The sequence below is a fragment of the Anas acuta genome, chromosome 1 (assembly GCF_963932015.1).
Source record: "Anas acuta chromosome 1, bAnaAcu1.1, whole genome shotgun sequence".
In the NCBI taxonomy this organism is placed as follows: domain Eukaryota; kingdom Metazoa; phylum Chordata; class Aves; order Anseriformes; family Anatidae; genus Anas; species Anas acuta.
The window spans coordinates 6,623,390-6,638,638 of record NC_088979.1 but is presented as its reverse complement, the minus strand read 5'-3'; the positions used below and the strand labels follow the sequence as shown (position 1 = coordinate 6,638,638).

Sequence of the window (15,249 nt, the reverse complement as noted above, 5' to 3'; positions counted from 1 at the left end):
TTCTTTTCCCTTTTGCCAGCTCAAAAGCTCTTACTAAGGAGATGATTTCAGCCTTTTGGGATGATGTTTGTTACCACATATCCTGTGGGGTGAACTCCCTGGCGGATGAAGCTGCTGCCATCCATATGCCCATCGTCCGCATCTTCCAGGGCTGTTTCCTTTAAGACTTCTCAGGTCTCTGAGGTGTCCTGAGGGACAAGTGTGTGCTCTGCAACACAGAGAGGAGCTTCCCCTGCAACTCCTCCATGAGGTATATGGAGCCCAACCATGGAAGCAAAACTAAGGCAGTGTGACTCCAGGGCACCGCTTTCAATGCTGTAGAGCGCTGCTCTTGGTGCCAGCATCTTGAGAGGGGCTTGCTGTGGGCTGGGAAGGGAAGAGCCATTCCCCCAGCTCATGGTTTTTCCAGGCTGTGGAAAACTGTGCTTGGACTTTGCTCTTGCGGAGGAGCATGTCCTGGTGTCCAAGGAAAGGCAGGCATAATTCAGGACACCAACTGAAGGTACAATTAAGGGAAAAGCAGCAAGGAGCTTCTGAGTAACGAAGACCGGCCTGCAGAGGAGGGCAGTCACATATGGGCATCTGTTGGGTCCACCAGCACTGTGAAAGAGCTGGCTGGCTGATGGCTCCTGTGGAAAGAAGGAAATGCCTAAAAGGCAGAGCTCCAAGAGGCTGGTGCAGCACAATCATGGTGTGTCACTGATGCCACAGCATCTGATGCCCTGCGGCTGCCCAACACCTGCAGCTGTGCCAGCTGCCAAGAGCAGAAGGCAATCACTAACAAACTATTTTGCAATCTGCAAGCACACAAGTGGAGGATTTGCTGGCAAAAGCTGTTGCTTATTAACCAGACACCCAGCAAGAAACAAGGCATTTCCTTCCCACACCCAAATGGATCACCTTGCACACCCCCTGGGGCACTCTCGAGGTTTGTATGGGACTGAAAGGAGAGAGTTTCCTTCTCAGTGCTGGCATGCTCGGCTCAGCTGTGGCCCTACAGGAAAGGGGATCTACAGGAAAGTGCTCCCTGAGTGCAGGGAGAGAGAGAGAAAAGCTGCTCCCTGACAGTGCGGCTCCAGCCCCACCCTCTGACAGCCCTGGCGGCCATTTGGCAGTTCTGCCTGCCCCCCGCGCCACAAGCTGGCTGAGGCCTTGGGCTGTCCCCAGCACGGCTGTCAGTGGTGTCGGGCGGCATCTAGAGCCAAGAGGCCTTTCCTTTTCTTTGTGCTGAAGGAAACTTTGTGCTGTCTGGAGCGAGCAGTGCCGCTTTTCTCCGCATTCCGGGGCTGTCATGGTAAGTGACATGGCCTCTCACTTTGAGGGCCCTGTTTTTCGTCAGCATTTGTGAGGGGCTTCTGCATGCCCCCCGCTCACTTGTTGCGGCCAGGGCTTCCCCCCAGGATGTCTGGGCAAGGCCCATGCCGCTGGGCAGGCTCTGGGTGGGCCTCGTCCCCTGCAGGGGCAGGCGTCTGCCGCTGAGCCCAGAGCCCAGGAGCGGCTCCTGCACTCGCGGCTGCCCCTGCGCGGGCTGCTGCCGCTGCTTCTGGAACCTTCCTGCAGCCTCTGGTGCCTGCTTGGCGGCGGCTCGTTGGGCTTGGCAGCCCGGGATCTGCCCCTTGCTGCTCTGGCAATATGCACAAAAGAAGAGCCCAGCTCCAGCAGAAGGACGGGGTCCATTCTGCCTGGTGCTTGTGTGTTGCCTGTGGCCAGAGTGGGCAGGCCAGCATGTCGCTGGTGCTGGCACTCAAGGCTTTCCCTACTTGTTGGGAACTGGTTGGAGGGAACTCTTTGGGGGATTTTTATTGAGCTGAGGGTGTTGGCTGTGCTCTTACTAGCCCAGCGTCACTTTAGAGGGAAAAAAGGAGGGAACTGGGAAAATGCGTGACATCAAGGCCATCTCCAGGGCTCTGCAGAGTGACACTGCCTGGCACCTTCTCATGAGCAGTGGCCAAGGCATGAGGGCCCATCTTCTTGCTTGGAGAAGCCCCAGAAATACTGACCCGTGTTCCTGATTTCTTGCTTTTCAGGATGTCACAGTACCTGGGCTGGGCACCTTCTTTGCTGTTAAACAGGACCGGCCCATGGCAGGTGTTAAGCTCCTTGACGCAAAGAAGCCCATCTTCCAGGTTTCGGAGCACTTTGCCAATGTTCATGGGCTCCCTTACAAGAAAGAAACTTTTCCTGGTAAGAAGAGAGATGATTGTCTGGGCTCCCATGCCCGGGGACTTTGGGCTGCATGCTCAGCTGCTGCTGGGAGGGCAGTGGAGGGGTTCCACAGCTCCTCCAGGAGGTCCAGAGAAAGGCCTGAGCTCCTCTCAAGCCAAGGCCCACCAATGCTTTGACTCTTCCAGGAACCACAGGGTTTTCCCCAGGAAGAAGGCAGCTCATCCAGCAGCGTGGACAGGGAGGCTGCAGATGAGGGGTACAGAGCGCCTCCCCAGACACCTGGAGGTCAAGAGTCAAAGCCATCAGCATGTCCCAGCCCCAGTGAGCACAGCACTGCGGTGCTGGTTGAGAGCCAGGGACGTGCACGACATGCCTCCAGTGTCTCTGAGGAAGAGCTGGATGAAACAGCCGAGATTGTTGTTGCTGCCGTGCTACTCCATTCTGTAGCCATCATGCAGGGAGCCACGAGCAAGGATCCAACTGCTCCCTTGGCCGCATGGGCCAGGGTGCCTCCTCCCATCCCAGAGCCTGTTGACTGTACAGCAGTTGATGAAACGGGAGCAGTGGCTTCTCCCTTGGCTACGGTTCCTGGGCACCAGGTAAGCCCAGCGCGTGTGGTGGTCTCCAGGCACCGAGGGCAGCCCGAGGCAGAAGCAGTGCGTGGGGTGTGCGTGCTGGGGAGCTGCCTGCTGCTCTCCATTCCCAAACGCCCCAGGCACAAGGGCTGACATCCCTTCCATCACCTACCTGTGCTCTTGCTCTCCCCATGCAGGTTGCTGCTGAGCAGGGAGGCCAAGCGCAGTCTTCCTGCACCAAAGATACACCAGCAGACAAGCCAGCAACGTGCCAGAAACAAGAGCCGTCCCAGGGACTTTTGGATGGGCCTGTTCAGAGCAGCGAGCAGGAGCAAGGGCTAGGAAAACGCAGGGGGGCTGGCTGGTCCTGGGCCACCCCTCCCCTTGGGTGCTGGTGTGGGGGGAAGGCAGGGGCTTGCCCATCACCCGCTCAGGCCCTAACCTACACCTCTCTGTCTCCCACAGGCATCCATGAGCTCGCACAAGCCCCGGCACGCCAGCCACGGCCCGCCCACGTCAGGAGAGCTCTGCGGGCTCTGCGCAGGGCTTTGTGCTGCAGCTTCATCACAGAAGAGTGGGAGTAGCAGCAATGTAGCAGCAATGTAGCCCGGTGGTCGTGGGCAGGGGTCTTTCAGGATGAAGGCAACGAGGAAGAGGAGGTTAAACTCTCTTTACCTTTGTGGACTTGGACCTTCTGTTGGATAGTTTAGGCCTTTTTTTGCTTATCTTTGCCTTGTTTCCTGCCAACAAGTTGTTCCTTCTTTCTTCATGAGATGTTCATTCTTCCCTCATCTGTTAGCCTTGAACGATATCTTCTTTTTACATCTTTTTCATCTACGTCCCTATAATTAGGATATTTTTAGGTTCTCATCCACATCCCCAATACTTAAGGTACTTTACCATGTATGTAATGTAGCTAGATACTAGTTCAGATAGGTTTTTTAACATCTTCCCCATCTCAATTCCCCCCTTTTCTTCTAAATCAATAAAGTCTTTTACTTCGTACTTATTCTCAGCCCCCTCTCCATAGCTATTTGTAAGCACATATTCCTTTGAAACATTGTAATATCAGGAAAACAAATATTCCGTAAAATAACAGAACCAGACCCGTAGTAAACAATTGTTTTAACCATGTCAAACTTGGTAACCAACTGGTTAGTTTTTCTCATAATTCAGTAAAGCCAAGCGAGGTGTCATCCCGTGACACCTCATGCAATAGGTGAGTATGTTTCCATATCTCCTCTAAATCGGTTTCTATTCTTCGGAATTGATCAATATATGTACAGCAACTCCGGTTTATTACAGTGCACACTCCTCCTTCCTTTGCTGTTAATAAATCTAATGCCATTTGATTTTGTAAAACTACCTTACTGAGAGATGAGACTTCTACCTGTAGTGCTTTTATTGCATCTGTGGTGGAATTCTCTATCCGTTCTAATTCGGCTGAAATATTTACCATTGCCTTTTGCAAATCGCTCACTCCTAAGCTAGGAATTAACCATCTAACAAAACTATGGTATCCTGTAGGCCCTTCTACCAAAGGATTCAGTGGGATTGCTCGAGTTATGCGTTTCCATGGGGACCTTAAGATACCAATGGGTATTGCAGGCCCATTATAAGAAGAATTGGGAGATGCCAAATATCCCCCTATACAATGACCCTTCCAATTAGGTGGTAAATTCTTCCTTGCCCTCCCATCGCCACATAGCCACCAATACCCTATACCTAATTTGCACCCACTTTCCGAAGATCCATCCACTCCAGACTCCTTATCAGGGTCGTATGCTACTTGGATAGTAATATTACAAGATGACCTTAAATTGGCTAGATTATATCCCCCTACATTTTCCGTTTTTGAGCAGTCAGGTTCCCGACCAAAACTAAGCCCCAGATTACGCAAGATCTTTTGTTCGCTGCTATCATTGTCCCCCGTACACCGACTTTTAACATTTCCCCATGCTTGTAAAGCAAATTTCGGTCCCTCAGGGAGGGTATAGTCTACCCTTTCCATTCCCCAACATTTAGTGGACCACATCTGATTATTATATAATGCACTAGTCCAACTTCCGGAGGGTATCCCGTATAGTGGGATTTCCATATTGCCCCTCGGAAGTGCAGTGCATATCCAACAGTCTGATAAATTTAAAGACCGGGCCACTCTTTCGGTTACTTTTACGTACGAGTTTTCCTTCCATGCTTGAGCTGATACAATAGTTACAAGCAATGTCCAAAGTCTACGCATGTTGCCTTTTCAATTTACACTTACTTGGTCCCGTCATTTCAAGTGTCCATGGACCTTGTGTTGACTTGTTGATTCTCGTGTGGTGAATCCAAGCAGGTTGTTCTTTAATTTTTACTGCAGTGTATGACGTAAGCAGCACCTGAAAGGGTCCTTCCCATTGGGGTTCCCAAGAGTTTTTTCTGTAACAGATTTTACATATATACAATCTCCAGGTTGTACATTGTGTATAGGTCTATCCAAACCCCTACTCCGGGTTCCAGCTACATGTTTTCCAATTTTATCTAACTGTTTCCCTAATGCCACCATGTAGGATGTCATAATTTCGTCTCCTGCTTGTGCGGACATCCCCTTCTGCCCCTTCTGCACTCCATAGGGTCGTCCATACAGGATTTCAAAAGGGCTCAGTCCCTCCTTTGCTCTTGGCCTTGTTCGTATGCGTAAGAGAGCCAAAGGAAGAGAGTGAGGCCAGCCCAGATTAGCCTCCTGTCCCAATTTTACAATCTGTTGTTTGATCAAGTGGTTCATCTTTTCTACCTGGCCACTTGACTGAGGGCGATATGGGGTATGAAGTTGCCAATCTATACCTAGATGGCGGCTGATTTGTTGCACTATTCTTGAAATAAAATGTGGTCCCGTGTCAGAGGATATAGTAGCTGGTACTCCAAAACGTGGTATTATTTCCTGTATTAGTATTCTTACCACTTCCCTAGCCTTGGCTGTTCTGGTAGGAAACGCCTCTGGCCAACCTGAAAACGTGTCAGTTAATACCAACATGTATCGATACCCCCCTTTTCTTGGGAGTTCCGAAAAATCAATCTGCCATTGTTGTTCAGGCCCATTCCCTTTTCCAATTTGGCCTATCTCTAATTTTGGAGTACTTTGGGGATTAGTCTGGAGGCAAAGGTCACACTGCTGAGTCACTTGTCTCACAGTGGTGTATAGATTCCTTGCTACAATTTTTCTGATCAAATGCTTATATAAGGCTTCAGCCCCCCAATGCCTTTCTATGTTCCTCTCTTACCAAGGGCCATATCATATAAGAGGGAATAATCATTTTCCCTTGGGGGGTAAGAGCCCACCCCTCCTCCTTATAGGAACCTTCTAGATCAGTAATTAATTTCTGATCTTCTTTGGTATATTTGGGCTTACCTTCTAGGGAGATTTGCCCATCAGGGATCAGGGCCCCTTCTGTTTACACCTCCCTTTTGGCTGCATGTTTTGCCTCTCTGTCCGCCAGCTCATTTCCTTTTTCCAATCATGAGTTTGCTTTTTGGTGTGCTCTAATGTGCATGACTGCCACTTTCTCGGGGAGTTGAACTACTTCCAACAACTTCAGGATTTCTTTTGCATGCTTGATATTTTTGCCATGCGAATTCCATAATCCCCTCTCCTTCCAGATCACTCCGTGTGCATGTACAACCAAAAAGGCATATACAAGGGCTGACATCCCTTCCATCACCTACCTGTGCTCTTGCTCTCCCCATGCAGGTTGCTGCCGAGCAGGGAGGCCAACCGCAGTCCTCCTGCACCAAAGATACACCAGCAGACAAGCCAGCAACGTGCCAGAAACAAGAGCTGTCCCAGGGACTCTTGGATGGGCTTGTTCAGCACAGAGAGCAGGAGCAAGGGCTCGGTACGTGCAGGGGGGCTGGCTGGTCCTGGACCACCCCTCCCCTTGAGTGGTGGTGTGGGGGGAAGGCAGGGGCTTGCCCATCACCCGCTCAGGCCCTAACCTATACCTCTCTGTCTCCCACAGGCATCCATGACCTCACACAAGCCCCGGCACGCCAGCCACGGCCCGCCCACATCAGGAGACAGGCGCTTCGGGCTCTGCGCAGGGCTTTGTGCTGCAGCTTCATCGCAGAAGAGTGGGAGTAGCAGCGCCCAGCTGCCAGCACCAGGAGGGCGCTCGGAGCTGTACGCTGACATCACTGACAGGAACAGGACAGTGCCCCAGGAATTCAGATGCCCCTCCACATCCTGCTCCCAGCCTCAGCTCATCTGCAGCTGCCTTCTGCCGGGAATAAAAGCTCAGGCAGAGTTTTGCCCCCAGTGCTCCTCTCTGTGTCATTGATCTCAGGAGAAAGAGTGGTGCAGGCCATGCCAACCTGGCACCCTGGGCCTCTCACAGTCATAGAATTATAGAACCATGGAATCATTTAGGTTGGAAAGCACCTCAAAGATCATCACGTCCAACCGTTATATACACATAGCAACTGGCAACGCTCCTCCTGTGAGGCTGAATGTACCATGCCAGTTCTCGTGGGCGAGGAATGTTCTAGCATGTCGCAGGAAGCACGACCGAAAGCACAACAGACACCAGTATGGTCAGAACATGCTCCATTCTATTGCCCGAATAGCCTAACTTTTATAGTGAACTTAGCAGGGGCGGATCGTGTCTCACACAAGATTATTGGTCAAAAGCACTCAGACAAACAACTACAAGAAAACAACCCCACCTGCAAGAAAACAAGCCCCTTGTAGTTAGCAGTCAGGTGGACCTTGTCCTTGAAGCCAGATGCTGGTAACAATGTTTTTCTAAATTCCTCAATTGGGCGATGTGGGAACACTGTCATGGGAACTTCTCATAGTTGCCCTGGTAGCTTGGTTTGCTCAGCTGCAGCAAGCCATGGGATTTTTGCTGTTTCAAAAAATCCCTCAATGCTTGCAAGACCTTCACAGAATCACAAAATCACAGAATTTCTAGGTTGGAAGAGACCTCAAGATCATCAAGTCCAACCTCTGACCTAACACTAACAGTCCCCACTAAACCATATCCCTAAGTTCTACATCTAAAGGTCTTTTAAAGACCTCCAGGGATGGGGACTCCACCACTTCCCTGGGCAGCCTGTTCCAATGTCTAACAACCCTTTTGGTAAAGCAGTTCTTCCTAAGATCCAACCTAAAACTCCCCTAGCATGTCCTGCAAAAGTTCTCAGGCGGGTATGTACAGCTTTTGCTAAGACCATACTGGGTGTGCCAGTTCTGCAGGCTCCACCAAGTGCCATCACTCCACGTTGTGGTCTGTGGCAGTTAACAAGCTACCTAAAGAGTCTGAGCCTGGTGTGGGCACTTGGCCTCATTAACATAGAAAGAACTGTCTGGAGCCCATTTTTCACAAGAATGCACACCTGGCTATGTAACATTACATTTTCCTCACCACTTTCCTTTATTTCCTTTGTTTTATTTATAGTGGGTAGCTGCAACCACTTGGAAGAAAAAGCAGAAGAGGAGAGAGAAATGCTGCCCAAATGTTTGCAGTGTGATCAGTGTTAATAAAGCTTCTGACTGACCTCTTTTAAAATGCACTTGCGTTATTACACATTTGGAGTCACAGTATTCCCCAACACTCTAGTGCAGTCTTTGGCCATCCACCCACTGGCTGCTTCAGAGAAGGAATGAAAACGAAGAGGCTCTAACTCCAGTGGTCACTCTGCTGGCTAAAAAATCACCAGAGCTGAGGGTCACGCACAGAAAGTGGAAGGGGACGGTGCTCCCTGCACCTATAGCTGGATGACGTGGGAAGGTTCAGCCCAAGGAAAAGTCCTGGACAGTGCTGAGAGAAGCTGCAGCCTCCTTTCCTGCTCCTGGGGCAAGGCCTGGGGCCAGCACCCTGCAGTGACCCTCACAGCCTGCGGACTGCTCTTCCCGAATCTCCAGGGTGCAGCAGTCTCCTTGGGGAGGCAGCTCCCTGACAGGGCAGGCTGCAGCCCCTGTTGTGACACGCGATGAGGCAACAGCGGGGCCGTCTGTGACATCACACCACGTCCTGCTCAAAAGCCCTGTGCGCCGCGACCTGCCCTCACTTGGCTGCGAGGCCTTCAGGAGGCAGTGGCTGGTGCTGCTCTGCTGGGGCTGCCGCTGTGATCTTGAGGAGCTGCCTTGCAGAAAGGAGCCAAAGGCACTGGGAAGCAGCGTCCCCGCGTGGGACAATTCCTGCTGACGAGTGGAGGAGGCCCGGAGCGAGATGGAGGCCAGGAGTGCTCCCATCCTGTGCAACGGCCGCCTCATGTGTCCAACACTCATGCACCTCCAGGACGATGGTGAGCCCAACAGGAGGTGCCTGAGGAACAGGCAGCAGCGCAGCCCACTTGAGCTGCAGTTTCTTGTGGGGAGAGAGAGGGAGGGTCTGGGGACATAGACACTGGCCCCATTGGCCACGAGGACTGTGCTGGACGAGAAAGCTGGCTTGCAGTATGACGTCTCTTGCCCTTGCTTTTCAGAGATTGTGAAAGTTTGGGATGCAGTATCCCACTTCATCCGCAGGCAGTTTGCGCTGAACAAGGTGAGCTTGGCAGCCTCATCCTGCCCTCTTACTCTGCTCTTTCCCACAGCCCGCCTCCTCAAGCATCAGAAACACCCCAGCGGTGGCCTGCAAACTGCAGAGGTGCCAGGGGCCCCTTGCTGCTCTGGCAGTATGCACAAAAGAAGAGTCCAGCTCCAGGAGAAGGACAGGGTCCATTCTGCCTGGTGCTTGTGTGTTGCCCGTGGCCAGAGTGGGCAGGCCAGCATGTCGCTGGTGCTGGCACTCAAGGCTTTCCCTGCTTGTTGGGAAAATCCGTGACATTGAGGCCATCTCCAGGGCTCTGCAGAGTGACACTGCCTGGCACCTTCTCATGAGCAGTGGCCAAGGCATGAGGGCCCATCTTCTTGCTTGGAGAAGCCCCAGAAATACTGACCCGTGTTCCTGATTTCTTGCTTTTCAGGGTGTCACAGTACCTGGGCTGGGCACCTTCTTTGCTGTTAAACAGGACCGGCCCATGGCAGGCGTTAAGCTCCTTGACGCAAAGAAGCCCGTCTTCCAGGTTTCGGAGCACTTTGCCAATGTTCATGGGCTCCCTTACAAGAAAGAAACTTTTCCTGGTAAGAAGAGAGATGATTGTCTGGGCTCCCACGCGCGGGGACTTTGGGCTGCATGCTCAGCTGCTGCTGGGAGGGCAGTGGAGGGGTTCCACAGCTCCTCCAGGAGGTCCAGAGAAAGGCCTGAGCTCCTCTCAAGCCAAGGCCCATCAATGCCTTGCACGTCCCTCCAGACACCAGCTCCCAGAAACGTCCCTCCCCATCCTGTTGGCACCCTGATGGCTGCGTTGGTGGTTGACTTCTGCTCTAAGCAGTTCGGACAACAGCAGGTGCAGGCTGACACTGGGCATCAGCTTCTATGGCATCAGCGATGCCCCACGACTGTGCTGCCCCAGGCGCTTGGAGCTCTGTCTTTCAGGGATTCTCTTCCTCCAGACGAGCAGTCAGCAAGACAGCTCTGTAGCAGTGCTGGAGGGCCCAGAAGCTACCCAAATGGGACTGCCCTCCTCTGCAGGCCTGTCTTAGTTATTTTCTCCTTGCTTCCTCTCCCTCAGGAATACCTCCATTTGTTTTCCTGAATTATGCCTGGCTGTCCTTGGACATCGGCATTCCTCGGGACACCGTGCAGCGCTGCATTCAGGAGACCCTGATCTTTCTCTCCTACACCCTTGCAAAGAAGCAGGCCGTGGATTTCATCTTCAAGGACATCGGCCGTCTGGTCTTCCGCCAGAACAGAGTCCAAATGCACTTTTCCTCCGACTTTGTTCACAACCTGAATAGCAACGGCCAGCTGTTGAAATGCCGCCTCACTGTAAGTTTCTCACTGCACCAGCACAGCCCAGGGCTCCTGGGAAATGCCCCGAGAGGCCGTTGGGAGGGACTTCTCCTTCTGGGTCAGACGCGTCTCCTGATGAGGCACAGGAGTCTGGCCCCTGCACAAAGCCAGGCAGTGATTTGCCGGGTGCAGGCACTTGCTGGGCAGCTTGTGCTGCTTGTAAGGAGGGGTGAACACTAAGCCCTGCAAGCTCTGCCCGTGGGCAGCTTTCTGCCTGAGCAGCCGCTATGCCTTCGTTGGCAAGGGCATCCCTTCCTGGCCATGGTCTCAGCCACGACTGTCTCTCCTGCAGAGGTTAAGCACAACGGATTTGGCCACATCGGAGAGAAAAAGCATGGTCCCACATCCAGCTTCTGGAGGTGTCATCATCTTTCCCAGGTGAGTGCATTGCTTCTGCAGCCCTCAGCTGAGAGTTTTGGCAGCTTTTCAGCTCCTCTCTGGAAGGTCAGCAGTGCCAGGGCTTGCCCTGTGCTCATAAAGGAGCTGGAGGGAGACTTCTCCAAGCACTGGTTCCTCCTCCACTCCACACCGATTCTTGCTTGTTTTGGACAAGGGGGCATTCTCTTTGTGTACCAAGGGCTGGGAGGATGTCTATTCCCTGCCCAGCCCATAGCAAGCCCCTCTCAGACGCTGGCACCAAGACCAGCACCCTACAGCCCTAGAATATGGTGCCCTGGAGTCACACTGCCTTGGTCTTTCTTCCAGGATTGGGCTCTACATACCTCGGGGAAGAGCTGCAGGGGAAGGGTCTCTCCAAGCACCCAAGGGTTCTGCTTTGGAGAAGAAGGGAGACGCAAGTGTGGAGGGAGAGTCTACCAGAAGAGGTAATGTGAGAGCGGGCTCTTGGGAGTGACAGCCCCTGGGAGACCTCTCTGCCCTTCCCTTCTGAATGTCCTCCTGAGGGCAAGGGGTACAGAGACAAAGCTGGAAGGCTGCGCTTTGCACAGGATGAGGCCCCTCCTCTGACCCCAGTTCCCTGCGGCAGTAGCTCTGCTGGGCCTTCGTAGGAACCAGAATGGCAGGGCAGCCCAGAGCTTCCCGTAGCATTCGACAGTGCTCAGGCCTCTTCCACGCTGGCCTCCTGGAGCTCCTGTCTACTGAAAGCCCCACTCTGGATGAGATGTGTCCAAAGGTAGAATGTGGGGTACAGTGGCAGCAGGGAGTCCCAGGACTCCCATCCCCACCTGAGCAGTTGCGAGCCCAATAAAGACTGTGACTTCCTGCTGGAGGGACCAGCACGGGCTTCGTAGTGTGCCGATTTCACAGAACACAGAATGGTTTTAGGATGGGAGCTACCTGAAGACGTCAGCTTGGCCAAACCCCTGCTCAAACTGGGCAACCCAGCACCAGTGTCCAAGGAGCATGTCCTGTGCAGATGACTCCCATCCCCACCCGTGAAATGCCAGTGGCCAAGGAGACTCCCTTCTAGGCCAACCCATCTCCCAGCTAGCTCTGCCTTTTACAAGTAGCACCGGATCCAGCAGGGAGGCTCATTCCCTGCCTCTTTGTGTGGCCACCAAGGAGCAGCTCTGACTGTCCTTCTCGTTTCCTCCTTGCAGGGATGCCTCCTATTAAGAGCCAGCTGCTCACACCCCAGAGTCTCTCTCTATCCAGACTCTCCAAGATGAAAGGGGAGGCAAAGCTGAGCCAGGCTGCAGTGGAAAAAGAGCCTTCTCGCAGGTGAGGCTGGGGGGAGCCTAAAAGAAGCAGCCCCTCGGCTTTTCTTGAGTCATCAAGCGGCTTTCCTTAGACACGGGGACTTGGTGAATTCCACAGGGGTCCCGACACATGCCCCACCAACTTCCCTTTCCCTGCTGGGGACCTGATTGGTGAGCAAAAACTAGAGCTGGAAATCCTCCTCTTCTGTGCTTGCAGGCTGCTGACAACCCGTGAGGAGAGCTCCTCAAGAATGGCAGAAGAGGGGAAGGGCAAGCGCTGTGCTGCGGCCTGGCCCCAAACTCAAGCCCCTGCCTGTGAGGGTCAACGGAGAGGAGGACAGGTAGCCACTGCATCTGTGTGCCCATTGCCGGGTTGTTTCACGGGTTGCCATCATGGAGATGTGACATTTCTTTAATAACTGCATGCCCTTGTGCCCTGTAGGAAAAATGCTGCTTGAGACACGGGCCCATGGTATGACAAGTGCTTTCAAGCACTCGAGAAGGAACCTTTCTCTTCTCTCAGGGGGCCATGTGCACACTCTTCCCCTCTTAGCTCTGCAAGGAAGCTTCTCTCCAAGAGAAAAACGTGCACTTTCTGAGCCTTGTATTCCTCTGAGAAGGACAAGGGCTCCTGCAAAGCCCACTGCAGTGAAAGTGTTCTTGCCCTTAGTTTCAGAGGCTGAGGGTGTTACCCTTTCATGCTGCCTTTCTGAGAGAAAGCAGGCTGCAGGGAAACTGCCCTGAGCCTGCGGAAACCCTGAGGGGACGACTGCCCCACTGCCATGGGACAGCTCCCACATTAGCACCTCCACCTGAAAACGTTCCTTGTTTCTGCTTCCCCTGTAGCAGAAGACGCAGAAGGAAATGCAGGGGCTGCAGACAGAGAGCACATCCTCCATGGCACTTGTGGAATGGAAAAAGTCTCTGCAGATGGTGCCAGTGGACATGAAACAGCAGCATGTCCTCGTCCCTCACCCGCCGGAGAAGAAGGCTGAGGCAGCTCCTCTGAGCAAACCGAGTGCCAGGTAAGTGTGGGCCAGCTTCCAAAAAAGGCCAGGAAAAGCTGAGCTGCAGCAGGCTGCCCGAGGGATCCAGCATGCGGGTTGCTCAGCTCTGGGCTTTGGCTCTCCATCCCCTGGCTGCCTCGCGGAGGGAATGACCGTGGAGAGGCCCTGCCTCCAGCTGTCCCCCTGCAGACCCAAAGTCCTAAAGCTCCCCTGCAGCTGACAGTGACGCACCCACAATGGAAGGAGGCTGTGCTCCCTGCTTTTGGGCAGACAGAGGTGAGGACCTTCAGAGCCCACCTGAGAGTTTTTTTCTCTGTTGCTGCAGCTGCCTTTCAGTGCGGACTGAGCGCGTGAGGAAACAGCTGGAGAGGAGAGGGGAGGTCCTGCAGAAAGACAAGACCAAGAGCAGAGCTGTTGACATCCCTGGAAATTCTGCAGAGGATCTTCTGATTTGGTAAACCTCTCCTGCAACAGCCTTCATTCCACTAGCAACAGCCCCTTCCTTGGGCAATGAGGCCCACGAGAACCCTTGCCCTGACCTTCCGTAGCTGCTTGGCCAAAGGTCTCCAGCCCGGTCTCACACAGCGCCTCGGCCTGGCGCTGCGTAGATTCCCTGTCACTGGCTGGGACTCGAGGGGCCCCCGCAAGGCCACACAGAGCCTTGGGACTCCTGCATATGCACTCTGCACAGGACTGGGGCTGAAGGGAGCAGGGAGTGTCACTCCGCTGCCCTCACTGGAACAGAAACTTGAACCCTTTCTTTTTCTCTCCCTAGCGTTGGTGAGAAAATCCCTGTGCTTCCAATGCCAAAGATGACACAAGCATCAGGGAAAACAGCGAGGACCCCTCGCAGCTGTGAGCAGCTGCGAGCCCAATAAAGTCTTTTGCTTCCTGCTGGAAGGACCAGCACGGGCTCTGTAGTGTTCTGATTTCACAGAAACACAGAATGGTTGAGGTTGGAAGGTACCTGAAGACGTCAGCTTGGCCAAACCCCTGCTCAAACATTGCCACCCAGCACCAGTGTCCAAGGAGCATGTCCTGTGGAGATGGCTTTCAAGTGTCTCCCCTTGAGGAGGGAGACTCTACAGCCTCACTGGAGAACCCGTGAGAGGACTCGCTCACCCACACACTACAGAAATGGATCCTGAGGTTCAGATGGAAGCCACTGTGTTTGCTTCTGCGCCCATCGCCTCCTGTCCTGTCATTGGGCTCCACTGAAATGAGCCTGGCTCCATTGCCTTTGCACCCTGCCCGCAGGCATGCAGTTATCCACTGATCCCCCCTGAGCTTTCTCTTCTCCAGGCTAAACAGTCCCAGCTCTCCCAGCCTCTCTTCATAGCAGAGATGCTCTGTTCCCTCAATAATCCACCTCACAATTTTTGTGGGACTGTTAAGCAGTTCAAGTAGCACCACTCGTGGCCTGCCAAGACAGCCACGAAGACCTCCTAGCTGAGGCTGCTGATTCTCCCTTGCTGAAAGCCAGGTGCTCTTAGGATCCAGCATCAGATCCTGCCTGTGCCTGGAGAGCTGGGAAGAGCTGGGAGCTCTTGATCCTTCCAGGGTGGAACTTCCAAGGTAACGGCTCACTGCAACCTTCCCTTTCAACCCCGAGGCACCGGCTCATCAATCAGATTTCTTATTAGCATTCTGATGACCTGCGCGACCCCCGTCTCTGTACTGTCTGCAGGAGGACACGGAAAACCAGACCACACACCGAATGCAGGGGGATTATTCAGCACTTTTCCCTGCTCTGGGGGGACCGAGCTGGAAAGAGGGATGCTGCCTGATGTTGTTGTTTTGGATCGAGGCGATAATAAAGATAACAATAAGTGGTGGCTGGAGAAGCAGATCTGGGAGCTTGGTGGGAGGACATCAGCAGTGTCCTGGGGGGGCTGCTGCTGCATGCATGGTGCATGTAGCATGGTGCAGGTAGCATTGTGCATGTGGCCATGAGCTCCCAAAAATA

General features: G+C 53.4%; 2 protein-coding genes, 1 long non-coding RNA gene and 1 pseudogene across 3 annotated transcripts in view; 2 read left to right on the top strand and 2 right to left on the bottom strand.

Moving 5' to 3' along the window:
• Nucleotides 1-6,588, bottom strand: part of LOC137845900 (coiled-coil domain-containing protein 81-like) — a 58,736-nt gene extending 52,148 nt beyond the window's left edge. Inside the window, exons 1-2 of the mRNA XM_068663457.1 lie at nt 6,133-6,588; nt 5,008-5,162 (exon numbers count right to left, since the gene is read on the bottom strand). The gene's annotated coding sequence lies outside the window, so the exon portion shown is untranslated. The remainder of the gene's footprint in view (nt 1-5,007; nt 5,163-6,132) is intronic.
• On the top strand, nt 1,080-3,747 carry LOC137846589 (uncharacterized). Its single transcript, XR_011090577.1, has 3 exons — nt 1,080-1,294; nt 2,028-2,184; nt 2,352-3,747. It is a non-coding gene; the product is annotated as an uncharacterized lncRNA (long non-coding RNA).
• On the bottom strand, nt 3,772-4,983 carry LOC137850066 (endogenous retrovirus group V member 2 Env polyprotein-like; annotated as a pseudogene).
• Nucleotides 6,589-8,613: 2,025 nt separating the features above from the next.
• LOC137850064 (coiled-coil domain-containing protein 81-like) lies at nt 8,614-14,161 on the top strand. Its single transcript, XM_068670294.1, has 11 exons — nt 8,614-9,026; nt 9,207-9,268; nt 9,690-9,846; nt 10,338-10,594; nt 10,911-10,996; nt 11,324-11,442; nt 12,178-12,298; nt 12,494-12,617; nt 13,123-13,301; nt 13,609-13,737; nt 14,059-14,161. Exons 1-11 carry the CDS (start codon nt 8,951-8,953, stop codon nt 14,159-14,161), a joined length of 1,413 nt encoding a protein of 470 aa, XP_068526395.1. The 5' UTR covers nt 8,614-8,950.
• The last annotated feature ends 1,088 nt before the right edge of the window (nt 14,162-15,249 follow it).